The following is a 15,216-nucleotide window of genomic DNA, read 5'->3' as shown; positions in this document are numbered from 1 at the left end:
TGGTCAGGGTCAGTACTCCAGAGTGCTGCAAGTGAACGTCTCTCTCTGCCCAGCAGAGTCAGGCCAGTTCTGGCCGTGGTAGGGTTATAGATACCCCTCAGTTTTCAAAGTGTATTATTCTGGCAGAGGGCGGAGAATGAGAAGCATTGTGTAGTATTGCCTGTCTGCAGAGAAAGGAGTCCGTGCACTAAGTGGACTTGGTCTCTAGAAAGGTGTCCTTGGCTCTGTAAGTCCTAAGACCACCTCAAAAGAAGTGATTCTGTAAAATTAAATTTATGAACAGCTATGAGTTTATCTCAGCTTGATTTCAACTATGTATTTTTAGTATGTGTAGAAATGTTTTTAGAACTCCTATATGGAACTTTTTACTTTGTCAATATTGTAGTCACTTTCTTTTCTTTCCAAACATACTATAATAACTTCAGTTACATGTTCTGAGGCTTAGGAGCAAGTGATAAAAATATTGTTTCTGAAGTCAGATATATTGGGTTCAAAGCCTGGCTTTGTCACTCACCAGCTGGGTAGGTTAGCCTTTTGTGCCTCAGTTTCTTTTTCTGTAAATTGAATGACAGTAATACCTGTATTACAGCCTTATTATTAGGATTTCATGAGATGATACATACAATATACTTAACATAATTCTGGCTTGCTTAGTATGGTTCAGAAAATATTAGCTGATGCAGCCACAACTGCTCCTAAATTATAGCTGTGACTGTATGTACATATGTCTCAAAATGATTTTTAAAGATCTTATCGTAGGGCTAGAGATAATGCCAGTGGTAGAACATGTGCCTAGTATACGTGACACAGGGTTAGCACCCAGTACCACCCACATACACGAAGGAGCTGAAATTACAATGTGTTACAACCTTGTAAAGATCAGAGAGTTCCTGGCTTTTATATGAATCAGTCCTGGGATGGTTTCCTGGAGTGCTCCTGTATAAAGTTTTATTGTCTGAGGTCTTTACATTTTAGTTCTGACATGTGTCAGGCATGTGTTTAATCTTCTAAACAATGCCTCCTGTTAACTTGAGTCTATGAACACTTTTTTCAGCTACTTAGAGACATTTAATTTTTTTCTGATTTTCTATTTCTTAAATATAAAAAGTTATTGGAAAATTAAGTCCCTGGGATGAAGGATAAAAAAATTATGTCTACACAGAGATATTACAATTAAAACACATCTAATTTAGTTCAAGTAAACAAGCTGCAACAATACTACCTGCGAGATACTAGAAGGGCAATGATGAAACAAGAAACAGTCCTGGACCTTCAGAAGTCTGCACCGTTGAGAGGGAGCTGAAGTTGAGAGATGCCAAAGTTCTCTGCCCTGGTACATGAAAGCCAAGAGAAGGGCCCTTAACACTCTCTTGGGCCCTACGAGGGATTTAATGATGCACCCCAGCAGGATTATGTCTGAACTGAGACTCCTCGATGGCCAAGGGAAGAAAGGCTGATGGTCTGTCCTAAGCAGGAAACAGTGCTGGGCATGGGATAGAAAGCAGCACGGAGCTCGTGGCAAAAACTGTGGCTGTGTGTGAGAATAAACAGCTGGATATCGGTATTAAGTTTTAAAAGGTAATATGGGAAATGGTAATATATGAAGCTAGGGAGTCAAATGTGCAGGGGCCAGACTCCAGGGGTCCCATGAACTGTGTCATACTGAGAAGCCTTGGTGTTAAACTTTTCAGCAAAATTAGGAAACTTTAAGAAAAACAGCAATCCTCAGACTTTCATTTTGGAGGTATAATTGAGATGGCAGAGGCAAAACCCCAAAACTAGAAAAGGTGAGGAAGAGGCAGCAGTATAGATGGCCATTACAGTTCCAGGAGACAGCAGGGTCAGATGGAGGGCAAGGCGGCGAGGAGAGTGGGGAGGAGACAGCCCCAGGTGAAAGTGAAAGAATCTGGGACATAGATGGGGCAGGCAAGACAGGATCCAGGATGACTTCCAGGTTTCAGGCCTTGAGTAACTGGGTAGATGAAAATGGCAGTTAACTGAGACAGGTACAGGTTGGTTGCTTGTTATTTCAATTTTGTTTTTGTCCTGAGGGGCACAGGAAAATAATATACTAAGTTGGGTTGTACCAAGTTTGGGACAGCCACAGAAGAGGGCAGAACTAGAGGGAGAGGTTCTAGGAACTAACATGTTGATCCACGAAAGCAGGTGGAAAGTCGGGGAAATGTGTGAAGACAAAAGAAGAGCAAAGGAACAAAGCTGTCAGGAGCCACAGAGCTCAACAGTACCAGACGGAACAGGCAGGAGAGCCACGCTTGGCTTTCAGATAGCGCTCGACACTGCTAAACATAGCTGGAATGGCTTCGTCTTCTGCACCCACTACATTAGGCCCTGTGCTCCTGTTTTCATAGCACACATCAAGTGATCGTTATCATATGCCAAGCTGATGAGAGTCACATCAGGGAAGTCACAGAACTTAACCAAGGTCAGAGGGCAAGTTGGCAGAGCTCAGATCTGAACGCAGATCCACTGGTTCACAATGCCCAAGCTCTTAATTCCTCTAAAGCAAAAGTTCTTCAGGGTGTAGCTTAATACCAGCAGGATAAGGACAGCTCTACGCCACGTTTCTATGCTTTCTAGAAGACCTGTAGACTGGATGTCTAAATAGTAAATACTGGGTCCTGTGCAATCATGTCTCAGCAGGTTCAACGATTCTCTTCACAAATTTGTATTTCATAAATACCTGACTGGCTGCTGATGCAGACAGGGCAGTCTGTTTTCCTGACTGCAGCCCTGTGGTGATAACACAAAGTGCAAGCCCTGGTTGAGCTAGTTAGTGTTGCTCAAGGAAAACTACACACCTCAGACTTGGGTGTTTGCACAGACTCAGCTTCTCACAAATCTGTTGGCTCCAAGAAGAGCTGGAGAGGACATGCACAGTTTGGCATTAAACTACACAAACATGGACAAAGTCACTAAAATATCCCTTTTATAGAAGGAAGGAATATTTTAGGTGATACTTTGTGTTCCATTTTAAGGACAGAATGAGCAAGTTACAAGCCCAGAACAAAAGCAGCCATTGCCCGTTTCCTTCCAGGGGAAGCAGCAGCAGCACTCACCATTCGGTGGATAGAAGACAGCGTATTCTTCCAGTCCTAGCTTTCCTGTAAGAGAAAGCCACAGATGGGAAAACAGAGTTTGCTGGCTTTGTTTTTGTTTTTCTGAGACAGAGTTCTCTGTGTAGACTTGGTATCCTGGACCTTGCATTTTAGACCTTAAATTCATAGAGAGTTCTGTCTCTGCCTCACAAGTGCTGGGGACTAAAGGCATGCACCGCCACCACCTAGTTAAAAAAGAAAATTCTGTGAATGTCCTAATAATGAATGGATAATGAATGGAATTTTAAGAATAACCACAGTCTAACTTTATTTTCTTCTTGATATGGAATTAGTTGAAAATCTGTCAGCCATGTGTCTGATACCAACAAAGCCTTTTAGGAATTAAAAGGAATTAAAATCAATAATATTGCTTAAACATTGCTTTCAATTTCCTTAAGCACTTGAAAATAATTTATCAGCATCCAATTGTTTTTCTAAACTTAAAAACACTGCTCAGTAAAGCAAGTCTGACATCTTGCCATATCCCATTAGCTTGTACTTTTAGAAAATGTGCTAAGAGTTCAAAACGAAATATCTTTTTTTTTTTCAAGACAGAGTTTCTCTTTGTATCTTTGGCTGTCCTGGAACTTGCTTTGTAGACCACGTTGGCCCCAAACACAGATCTGCCTGTCTCTGCCTCCTGAGTGCTGGGATTAAAGGTGTGCACCACCACACCTGGCCAAAACTAAATATCGTCAACTGTGTAACAGTCATGTATCCTGGCTCCCAACACAGTTTGTGTGATAGAGAAAAAGGACGGATGGTTGAAAACAGCATTGTTCTGGAACAGTCCGTTCTCTGTAATGTTCAAGAGCTGCTCACTTTCCCATCATCCACTGAGTAACTTGAGGTGGGGAGCTGGCTAGTTTCATGTCAACTTGACACAAGCCAAGTTATCCGAAAGGATCAAACCTCAGTCGGGGAAATGCCTCCATAAGACCAGGCTGTAAATAGACAAGCCTGTAGGGCATTTATTTTTTTTTAAATTAGTGGCTGACTGGAGAAGGCCCAGTCCACTGTGGGTGGAGCCATCCCTGGGCCTGGTGGTCCTGGGTTCTATACAAAAGCAGACCGAGCAAGCCCTGAAAAGCAAGCCAATAAGGAGCACTCCTCAATGGCCTCTGTGTCACCTCCTGTCTCCAGGTTCCTGCCCTGTCTGAATTCCTGTCTCACTTCCTTTGATGATGAACTGTAATATGGACGCATAAGCCACTGCCTTTGTCATGGTCTTCTCGCAGCAATACTAACCCTAATGAAGACAGGGGCTTTCAGCTTGACAGTTTTCTGAGCAACTCTGCATTTACTAAAAAGACATTGATTTTTGCATTGGGATTTGAATTAAAATTTATTAAGTGTTTTGTTTTTTTTTATTGGGTATAAGGCAGGGAGAAGAGTAAAAAGTGTGGCCATCTTAGGTTAAGGTGGGGACACACAAAACTGATCTTTGTGAGAAGAAACAATGGAATAAGAAGACCTGGACACACAGGTGATCACAGCAGCAGACATCGAGACAAACATGGCAAATATAGGGTACAGTCCTCACCCCCATGGCCTACAACCCAGGCCAAACCACAAATGACGGAATAGGACTGCTGACTTCTTTTAAATGGACTTGAGGGTTTCAGTGCTCGGGGAGGGAACTGATGATAGGCTGGCAGACATGAGACAGGCTAGGTCAGCAAGGACCTATAATTTGCGGGCCTGGAATGTGAAGTTTCTTAGGCACTGGGGCTCTGGAAGGGCGAGGATGAATATAGACAGTGTGAGATAATCAGGGAGGGAAAGAAGATGAGGTTAAGACGGCAGCTGGAGGGTCTTAAATTACAGCTCATTTTAGTCCACTAGGTAATTCAATTTTACCATCACTCTATGTGCAGGATGGGATGTAGGGGTGTGTGTGTGTGTGTGTGTGTGTGTGTGTGTGTGTGTGTGTGTATGTGTGTGTTTGCATGTAGAGGCCAGAGATCACAGTCAATTATCTTTCAATCACCTTCACCTTATTTTCTGAAGCTTCAGCTAGGCTAGCTGACCAATGAGTGGGATCCACTTGTCTCTGCACCCCAGTGCTAGGGTTTCGGCACATTGCTCTGCCTGGCTTTACTGGGAACCAAAGTCAGAGCCTCGTGTTTGCACCACAGACAACTTATCAACTGAGCCATTTCCCTACCCCAACATTCTCTTTAGATAAAAAGAAAAGAAAGTTTTTATGTATTCATGTCATCCCCAAGTTGGGAAAGCCTGACTCCAACACAAGATGATGGAGTTTATCCTACCTAGGGCAAAAGTTGGAACAACCAGGCAGCGATAAAATCCTGGGTAAATGGGTTCTTTCTTCATGGAAGCAGCAGAAGGGTCACACATAAACAGACAATGGGGCAGTGAGATTTTAGTGCTGGGTGATGAGGGAAAAAGAGAGAAGGGCTCAAGTTAGTCTCCAGGCGATGGCGGCACGGACGCGATGAGGCAGCTAGCGTTAGACAGAGCACTAGAATAGACACTAGAGGGGAGTAGCACGTGCTTTATGCCATCATTTTAAGCCTAGCAGAACTAGACAAATTCGAAGATTAATTCACAAAAAGAAAGTTAAGAAAAATTGAAAAGGCGAATCCTTGTGATGAGTTTATGGGTAGGGAAGAGAAGAAAATCCGACAGATTTGGCGCAAATGGGACAGAGGAGGCAGGAGATGGCAAGGACTAAAAAGGCAGCTGTGATCTGGAGGACGAGCTGGGATTTGTTGCTGGGTGCAGAGAAATCAGAAGTAATTTTTAGTTTAAAAACTGGAAATACCAATATAAGTTATAAACCATTCAAACATTCTTGGAACGATCATGTAAGTCTGTAGTAATTTCTCTTTAGTATTATTAAAACATTACCTCTGATGTAGGATTTCGGTGGTGAAGCGCTGTTGTATGCAAAATGACCCAGTACAGACGTATCCCGTGAAAAACAAAGTAATACCTGGATATAACATTAGAAAAATAAACAATGAGCACTGCTATAAAACAACTGGTAACCATTAAATTAATTATAACTTCATACAGAGGAAGCCCTGGAGTGGGATGGCTTAAGTTTGGGGCTGCTCTTTGTAATGGGAAGAGCGCCCTCTGTTGGTAGATTTACACTAAGTGCTCATGGAGGGACTCCTCATGAAGCCACCCAATTCTCGTGAGGATTTCCCCCAATTTATCCCCAGACTTTAAACACCAGAAAACGCAAGTTGCTAACTATGTGATGATTTTCCTGTGTTTTATCTGGAGACTAAAATCACCTTGAGAAACTTAACAGATGAGAACTACACGGGGCACCTGTGGGTGATCACACACAAGCACCGAGGAGGTACAGGGACTGGGAATCAGACTTAATAGGTGTGCTACAATGGGGAGGGCCTCCATCCCTAGAAAGCGTGGCAGCAGCAAAGCAAAGGTTTTCCCAATACAGGTAGAAGCTGACTGTCCCGGTCAGCAGGGGCACACAGCAACTCTATCAAGAAATAAAACAGAGAGGGTGCAATCAGGACCAACCCAATAGAACAGCGTCAGCTGGACTGTTGACACCAGCCTGAAACTTGGGGCAGGAGTCCAGTCCTCAGGAAGGCTAAAACATTCAGAAGACCTGGGATCCCAACTCATCACAAAGAGGACTGCATAAGAAAAATGGGCACAGAATGAGGAATGATTTTGGACCCTTTGTGGCAGGGCAGTTACCCATCTAGACTTAATTTTGCTGGACTTTCAACTGTAGCTCTACAGTTTATTAACTGGATGACAAGGGCAAGTGACTGGACTTCTAAGTATTTGTGTCCTTATAAGTATATGTAAAATGCATATAAATAACAATGCTAACGTCTAAGTGTATTGTGGGGATTAATTGGTATGCAGGAAGTATTTAGAATAGTACCTGGGTATGTCACATTATTTAAATGTTATCTACAGTTATTGCTAAACTGTTATTAGTCTTCTATATTAGCTAGTCTCTGTCCTTGAAATATTTAATTAGGGATTTGTTTATATCGCTCAGCTACCGTGTTTCTTCAACTTAAAACTGTATCTCCACTTCTGGGAAACACTCAAGCATTATATTTTTGAATGATCCCTACTTTTCTATATTTATGTTTATAGGACTTCTATAATTCTGACCTCGTCAGCCTTCTGTCCCTTTCAATTATGTCTATCACTTCAAACTCCACTTTTGAGAATTTGCGCAGATTTCTAAGTCAGCTGACTGTCTTCTTTCGCTCTTGCAATCCACCAAGCACAATGCCAGGATGAAGTAGGGGGTACATCAAAAGAAAGCCATGCAAACAAACCTTGTTCTCAATTACGGTGAAGGGAGGTAACAAGCAGCAAGAGTGGTGCCAAAGTAAATCAGATAGCACACTAGGTGGCAAGTCCCATAGGAACAAGATAAAGGAGGCCCAGAGAAGGGTTTGTCAGTCCATAAAGAGTGGTTTTTGAGAAGGTGCCCTTTGGTCAAACGCTTGAAAAGGGTTGAGAACCTTAGTGTGTGGCTGACTGGGGAAGAGTACCCTGGGAAGGAAACGGAACAGTTGAAATGCAGTGGAGAAGGGAGCTCTGGGGCTGTGAAGGTGGAGCATCAATGCCAGGTGTTGGGGACAGTTGTCTTTGTGTCAGTGGACATATGCCTAGCACTCAATAGTAACACTCAATAGTAACACTACACTAAAGAGTAAGTAACACTAAATTCCATTAAGACAGGCATGCTAGTATTATACACTCACTGTTATGCTAAGAAATACATTTCCCTTTCTAGGATACAAATGGCATAAAATGGATATTAGGTTGTAAATATTAACAATGAAAACACTTAACATTGCGTTTAGTCAGCCATATTGATGAGACTTCATGAGTGGAGTCTCTTGGACAGGTTTCCAGGAGACACAATCTCACAGCAAACTCTCTTTCCTCTGTCTTTTCAATCTTTCTGTCCCTTCTTTCACAATGATCCCTGAGCCTTATTCACAGGAATATGTTCTAGATGTGTCAGTTAGGACTGGGGTCCATAACTGATCAGTTATAATGGTCTCCACCTATTTCACAATAACCCTAAGTAAGGAGGCAATACTTGTCTGCATAGCCTAGTAGCCTAATTGCACGTAAGGCTGGCTCACCAATAGGGAAATCAAGCCTGGTATTGGAAACCTAACCAGCCACCTAAGGATGGTACTCAGGGAGGAGGCACTCAGGTCAGTTCCAGCACAGGGCCCTCTGTCTTGTATCTTACATGCATGGTGTCTTTAGCAATAAAGACTTACCTTTCACTTCTGGGCCAACCAAGGGCAACAGCAATAGCCTAAAATACTTTGGGAGTCTCCTGAACAACTCCTGTACCTAAGGCTCAGGGGGCATTTTGAAAAAGTGGCAGAAAGTTTAGTAAAGAGCTGAAAGTTTGCTGTGAGTCTGTGTCTTCTAGAAATATCCAAAGCTACATTCATGAAATCTTAGCAACACAGCTGCCTAAACATGACCTGACCAAGGAAGAGACCAAGAGCCATGCAAATGTGGAAGGGGGAAAACCCATGAGACCTCCACCCTAGACAAAGAACTCCAGACAAACAAGGATGCTAAGAGCTGGAGAAGCAGTCCTCCCTGGGAAAAGCACACTGACTGGTTATCTACTGCCAAATTGTCACCTCTGAAACACACAAATACAAATAACATTATATGGACTTAGTGAGTTGTATTTATGCATTTCAGAATACATAAGTATATTTGAAAGTTAAACAACTGCAGAGAAAAAGACCATTAATTTGAAAAAGAGCAAGTTGTGGGGAGGGCATGGAGGGAGGAAAAGGATGCAGAAATGATGTAATTATAATCTCAAAATTTATTTTAAAAATTGATCTTATAGATGTCATTACATTGACAATCTGTAAATGGCAAGATTACCCAGGATTGTATTACTGAACACAACATAATCATAGTGATCTTTATAAAGAAGACAGAGGCAGCAGGGCAGTGAGAGAGACTTGATGATGCTGTCTACTGCTGCCTCTGAGAATGGTGGAACCAGATGTAAGTCAACGCATGAACGTCATTCTAGAAGCTGGGAAAGACAAAGAAATGGGCTCTCCTTCAGAACTTCCAGAAATAATGCAACCCTGTGGATACCACGAGTGTGAGCAAATCAAACCACTTAGATTTCTGTCTCAGAACCTCAAGTAAGCTAGTACAAATAATAAACTAAGTACAAATAATAAACTAAGATAACTCTAAATAAAGGCAAAAATACCCAAAAATAAACCAAGGAAAATCCTAAGGAAATGTTTATATCAACATCCCCTTAGTTTAGCAGGCTGGGGTAGCACAGTAACTTTAGAAGAAGCACTGTGCTTAAATATATCCCATAGAGGCGCTGCTGCCCGTGGCCCCGAGAAGGCAGGACATCTGAGATGCCCGAGGGGAACACTGGGACTGTAAAGTGAGAATGCCAGGGGTGGTGCATAGACAGTACGTACCAGGGTGCAACCCTGGGATATGAGCAGAGCTGCCAGGTTCATCGTAAACCTGCTGGGCTGCATACTCAGAAGGCAGTGGTCACTTACAAATTAAGAAAACTGAAATGTAGCAGGTGAGCTTACTCACAGCAGGGCTCTCCATTATTTAGAAGAATTGTAAGAAACCAGGCACTCATACGACCTGAAGGTTTATACCACAGAGTCAGACCAAAAACGTCTGCAAACAGTTTACCTGGGCTGAAAGCTTTCTTAATATGTCCAAGTATATTTCTTCTCAACGTTTCTAAGAAAAAAGTCATTTGTGTGATGAAAGCCACAAAAGAAATGATGGGTACCATCTGGACAACACGGTTAACATGTAAGTGCTAAAATCTTCCCATTTGCATTTTCTCTAACTAATGAAGAAATGATAAAACTTCAAGAATGGCTTGAAAAGCACTCTTCCCTGCCTTAAATTTTTCATAAATTAAAGGGCAGTGTGGCTTACTGGGTTTTGGACATAGAACAGGCTTGGGGTCCTTGTAGTTGTACGAGCTTGGGATCTTATCTTCTGCATTTCATCTAAATAAGGGAATAAAGTTACCCTGAAGAGCCAGGCATCCCTGCAGTCTTGAGATTCAGCTGAGGCAGGAGGATCAGTAGTTTTAGGACAGCATGGGCTATATAGCAAGACCCAATTTCAAAACTCAAACCCAAAGAATGGAACGTTTTATGTGGTTCTAAGAATTAGCTATCAAGAGGACTCTACGACGATAATGAAGTAGCAGGAAGCCATGACGCTGTCTTCCTATCCAGACAACTATCGTGAAGGCAGCGATGTGTCACAGAGCTATCTGGGAAGCATGGAGTCTGTGGATACCTTGGAGTTTTCAGGGGGACCTCCAGTGGTAAATTGTGGCTAACATGGTCAATGCCAGCTCATAACACAGCAGCATTTACCCTCTCCCTACTCTTGAGAAGCAGTCATGTATATGTTCTTAATACTTTTATAAAGCAAATTACCAGGCATAACGCCACACAATACAAATATTATTTTTACTTACTTTGTAAGTAACCAAATTTAAATTTTCTAGTAATGATTGCTACTTCCTTATAGTGTACATCCCAAAAAAATTCCAACATGCCTGCTGTTCCTTACAGACAGAGAAATAAGACTCGGAATTCCCTATCACAGTGGGAGCTACAGCTCCTTCCTTGCTGTGCTGTAGAACTGCACACCACTCTGGACACCTAATCCCTGACTGGTGACTCCTGCGTCTGCCTGGAGTGGTGTAGAGGCAGAGGGTGGCGGTGGAAAAGGGTCCGCTGTCACACATACCTCCACTGCTCTCTAGCTGGAGTCAAGGTCCTGGATTTAAAGAGCAGACTGCTCCCACCCCTGACCCATTCTCTTTTCCTCCTGTTAGGAGACAGGACATTATAACAAATGCCTCTGACTACGGGAAAACTGAGAAGGTAATCTTCCATGCCCAGGTAAAAATGTAGGCTCAGCAAAGTTCTGCAGAGACCTTAATGTTGTATCTCATGCTGAGTTTGGAAAGAACTTACAAAAATCAAAGCAACAAAACCTCCAAATGATACCTAAAAAATATGGGCTAAGAGGTAAAGACAGTATGGTTTTCAGAGATACATTATTATACTCAAATATCCAGTTTTCAACAAAAATCATAAAGAACAAATACAAAGAAATGAGAAAATATGGGCCATTCAAATGAAAAAGTCAAATGAAATTGTCCCTACAAAGATCTGATGGCAAATTTAAACATTTAGGGGTTAAGATGATGATCTCAAAGAGGATCACATAAAGAAATATGTGGAGAAAACAAACAATGACATTTGAAAAAGATGGAAACCCCAATTGAGAGACAATGAACTCAGAAAAACAACACAAAACAGAAACAAAGTCTGAAATGAAAACTCACTGGAAGGATCAAAGGCAGATTGGAACAGGTGGAATATATCCTCCAGAGCTGAAGATAAAGCAATGGAAATAATGGGTTTGTGAAACAGAAAAAAGAAAGTACTAAAATGAACAGACATTGGAACCTATGACATCACACTGACTACTGTATGTGCTGTACAGAGTCCAAAAGAAGGAAAGAAAGAAAAAAGGAGGAAGGATAGTATGGTTTGGGGATTCCAGAATAAGACACTAGAAAGGAGGAAGCAGTGAAAAATCAGCCAAGCTCGATGACAATGCCAGCAGGCAAAACATAAGGAAGGTCATGATCTCATAGCCTAGAGGCCAAGAAAAACAAGGAAATTGAAGAGGTGTGATTAGTTGTGCATATAACCTCACAGTGGCTATGACTAATGTGTGCAAGATCTGCATAAGACCAAGCAAGACAAAAATCCCTTTTTTTGGGGGGGGGGACATGAAGTTCCAGCCCAGCTGAGGAACTATTGGCACCTGATGATTGATAGAAAGGGAAGGTCAGTTTTCTTCAGGAATGTGACCCCTGACAGGCTATCCATTCTACAGGAGATGGTCCCCCACCAATGCACATACAAGCTGCACAACTGGATTCAATGTTTTGTTGTTGTTGATTTTGTTTTTCTAAGGAAGAGCACATGAGGTTGAGAGGGAAAAGTGATGGGGGTTAGAATGTCCTTTCTGTGCCAATGAGTTCAAGGCCATTCTCTCCTCTCTCTTCTGGCAGATTCAGGGTATCTGGTCTTATGCTGAAGTACTTGATCAATTTGGAGTTGACTTTTGTACAGGATGGTAAATATGTGGATCTATTTTCTTTCTTCTACATGCAGCCATTCAGTCTGATGTGGCCAGTTGTTGAAGATGCTGTATTTTCTGCAGTGTATATTTTTGACTTCTTTATCAAAACTCAGAAGTCCATAGGTGTATGGACTTATGTCCGTGTCTTCAATTCCATTTCACTGGTCAATATGTCTGTTTTTATGCAAGTACAATATTGTTTATATTGTTGTAGCTCTGTAGTATAACTTGAAATATGTAATGGTGATATCTGCATAATTTCTTTTATTATTTAGGATTCTTTTGCTATCCTGTTTTTTTCCTTCTTTCTTTCTCTCTCTCTCTCTCTCTCTCTCTCTCTCTCTCTCTCTCTCTCTCTCTCTCTGTGCATGTGTGTGAGTTTCCATATGAAGTTGAAGATTGTTCAGTTTCTTTGAAACTGTGTTGGAATTTTGATGGGGATTGTGCTGAATCTGTAGACTGCTTTTGGTAGTATGGCCGTTTTCACAATATTAATCCTACCAATCCATGAGCATGGGAGTTTTTTCTATCTTCTGGTGTTTTATTCAATTTCTTTCTTGAGTATCTTAAAGTTTTTACTATACAAGTCTTCCATGTGCTTGACTGGTGTTGTCCCAAGGGTTTTATTGTTGTCATTTTAGGAAACTGTGAAAGGTATGGTTCCCTGATTTCCTTTTGTCATTTGTACATAGAAAGCTACTGATTTTTGTGTGCTAATTTTGTACCCTATTACTTTGCTGAAGGTGTTATCAGCTGTATAAGTTTCCTGGTAGAGTTTTTAGGGTCTTTTATGTATAAAACCATATCATCTGTAAGTATATTAAATTATTTATAAAGTTTTAAGTAATTGGACTATTTATAAAATAGCTTTAAAATATCATAATGAAAAAGTGTTTTTTGTTTTGAGACAGGGTTTTTCTATGCAGCCCTGGCTGTCCTGAAACTTACTCTGTAGACCAGGCTGACCTCAAACTCACAGAGATCCACTTGCTTCTCCCTCCTGAGTGCTGGGATTAAAGGCCTCTGCCACCATTGCCCAGTGAAAAAAGTATTTATTAATACCTGACTATGTAAAAAAAAAACCTTAATTGAGTAATTTCTTAAAAGAGAAACCTCTGTGTTGTAAGTGTCCTCTCATTAGAATGAGAATAAAGATCTCTATCAATGCTTATTTAGAAAAACTAATAAAGAAAATAGTGTGTCACACAATAGACTAAAATTTAGTCTTTAAAAAGAATGCATCATTCCACATGAGACAGTATGGATGAACCAGATGGCCCTGCTGATTGAGGCAAGCCTGTCACAAACAGACAAAGATGGCAGTGAGACTTTTAAAGGGCCAAACACACATCAGCGGGGATCAGAGCAGCCATTGCCAGAGTTTGCAGAGCACACAGGAGGGAATCGATAGTCAGTGGATTCAGTTATGGAAAAGTTATCATAAATTCGTGAGATAGGCTATGCCCCACATATAGCTAATAATAACCCTTATTTAGTATTATTTATAAAGTACAACAGCAACAGCAGTCATGAGATGTGATTGGGAAAAATTATGGAAAACCTAAAAAGAATGGAATTTGAATCAAAATGTTGATAAAAATGCCCTGCATCAGCACCTAGACCGCAGGCCATTGAGGGAACTGTAGTTTACAGTGTGGTGATCATGAGGATTCCCTAAAGATTGTCCTGGTTTTCCCGGCAAACACATGCACTGTTTGAAATGATGTCCCTGTCTGACTTGTTTACTTTCAAGTTTCTTACATATAAGTCACTTATGTGGGGGTGGAATGGATATGCTCTTATGGGTTATTCTGGTATTAACTGGAGAAATTGTTACCCTTGCTCACTGACTCTGTCAGCAGGTGAATTTGTCACCCAGCAAATTTCTGTTACCACCACCAAAAGACTTTACAGTTGGAACTTAACACTGATGGTCTCTCCTCATTCACCAAATGTGATAAGGTTGTCAAATTTACACTCTCTATAATCACACATTGAAATACAACAGTCAGAGACTATAAATCACGACATTGTTGGCTCTTGGTTGGTACATGGTAATGGATATGTCCATAGGTTTGGTGTTATAACACTTTTAATGTAGTATGGTGTATATGTATGTATGTGTATAGATGCATGTGCATGTGTACATTCATATGTGTTTGGATGTGTGTGCACGTACACGTGTGTATGAAGATCCAAGATTGATGTCAGAAGTCCTCTTCAATTGCTCTTTACCTGAGTCATTGAGGCAGGGTCTCTCAATGAACCTACAATACAGGCTAGTCTAGCTAGCCAATTTACTCCCTGTCTGTGCCTTCTGAAAACTGGAATGACTGGCAGAGCACATGCCCACCAAGACGTACATGAGTTCTGGGGATAAGAACTCTAGGCCCCAAGCTTGCATCCAGGTACTTTATTCAGAGAGCCATTCCCTTGGTACTGTTATAAGTTTTGTATTTGTGATTAAAACAGCATAAATAAGACTAAACATTTTAATAAGCAAAGAAATTTAGATGTTTCAGGGTTTTCTTGGCTCAAATGATATCTTTACTTGTATAAAATTAACTACTATATTTTCCTTAGGAATCAGTTCAGAAAGGATCCATTATATTAGGAACTAAACCATAGGAGAAGGAAATCTAGAATTCTATGATAATGGGGAAACCTCAGCCAGAGAGTAATATTAAAATCCTAAAAATACTCAACTTTTGGATAAGGAAAGCAAGTTCTGTTCACTTATCTACAGATCTATCTTCCAAATTCACTAATTACTTACTGATTTTTCAAATATACTGTTTAGCCACTCAGAGAACTTTTCATTTCAGTTATTTTTCAACTCTAGAATTTATGTTTTATTTTCATCTCTTTTTTTTATTGAGAAAAGGAAAAAAAA

General features: G+C 41.0%; 1 protein-coding gene across 3 annotated transcripts in view; it reads right to left on the bottom strand.

Annotated features, from left to right (window-relative positions):
• The window catches only part of Tbc1d19 (TBC1 domain family member 19), a 115,667-nt gene that overhangs the window by 40,705 nt on the left and 59,746 nt on the right, over positions 1-15,216 (bottom strand). For all 3 annotated transcript variants that reach the window (XM_005359235.3, XM_026785129.1, XM_026785130.1), the window contains 2 exons: positions 5,991-6,075; positions 3,078-3,122 (listed from right to left, as the gene is read on the bottom strand). In XM_005359235.3, coding sequence (XP_005359292.2) covers positions 3,078-3,122; positions 5,991-6,075 — 130 coding nt within the window. The remainder of the gene's footprint in view (positions 1-3,077; positions 3,123-5,990; positions 6,076-15,216) is intronic.

Source organism: Microtus ochrogaster, linkage group LG1, assembly GCF_000317375.1.
Source record: "Microtus ochrogaster isolate Prairie Vole_2 linkage group LG1, MicOch1.0, whole genome shotgun sequence".
NCBI lineage: Eukaryota > Metazoa > Chordata > Mammalia > Rodentia > Cricetidae > Microtus > Microtus ochrogaster.
Note: the sequence above shows the minus strand (reverse complement) of the source record. Positions and strands in the feature narration are given on the sequence as shown.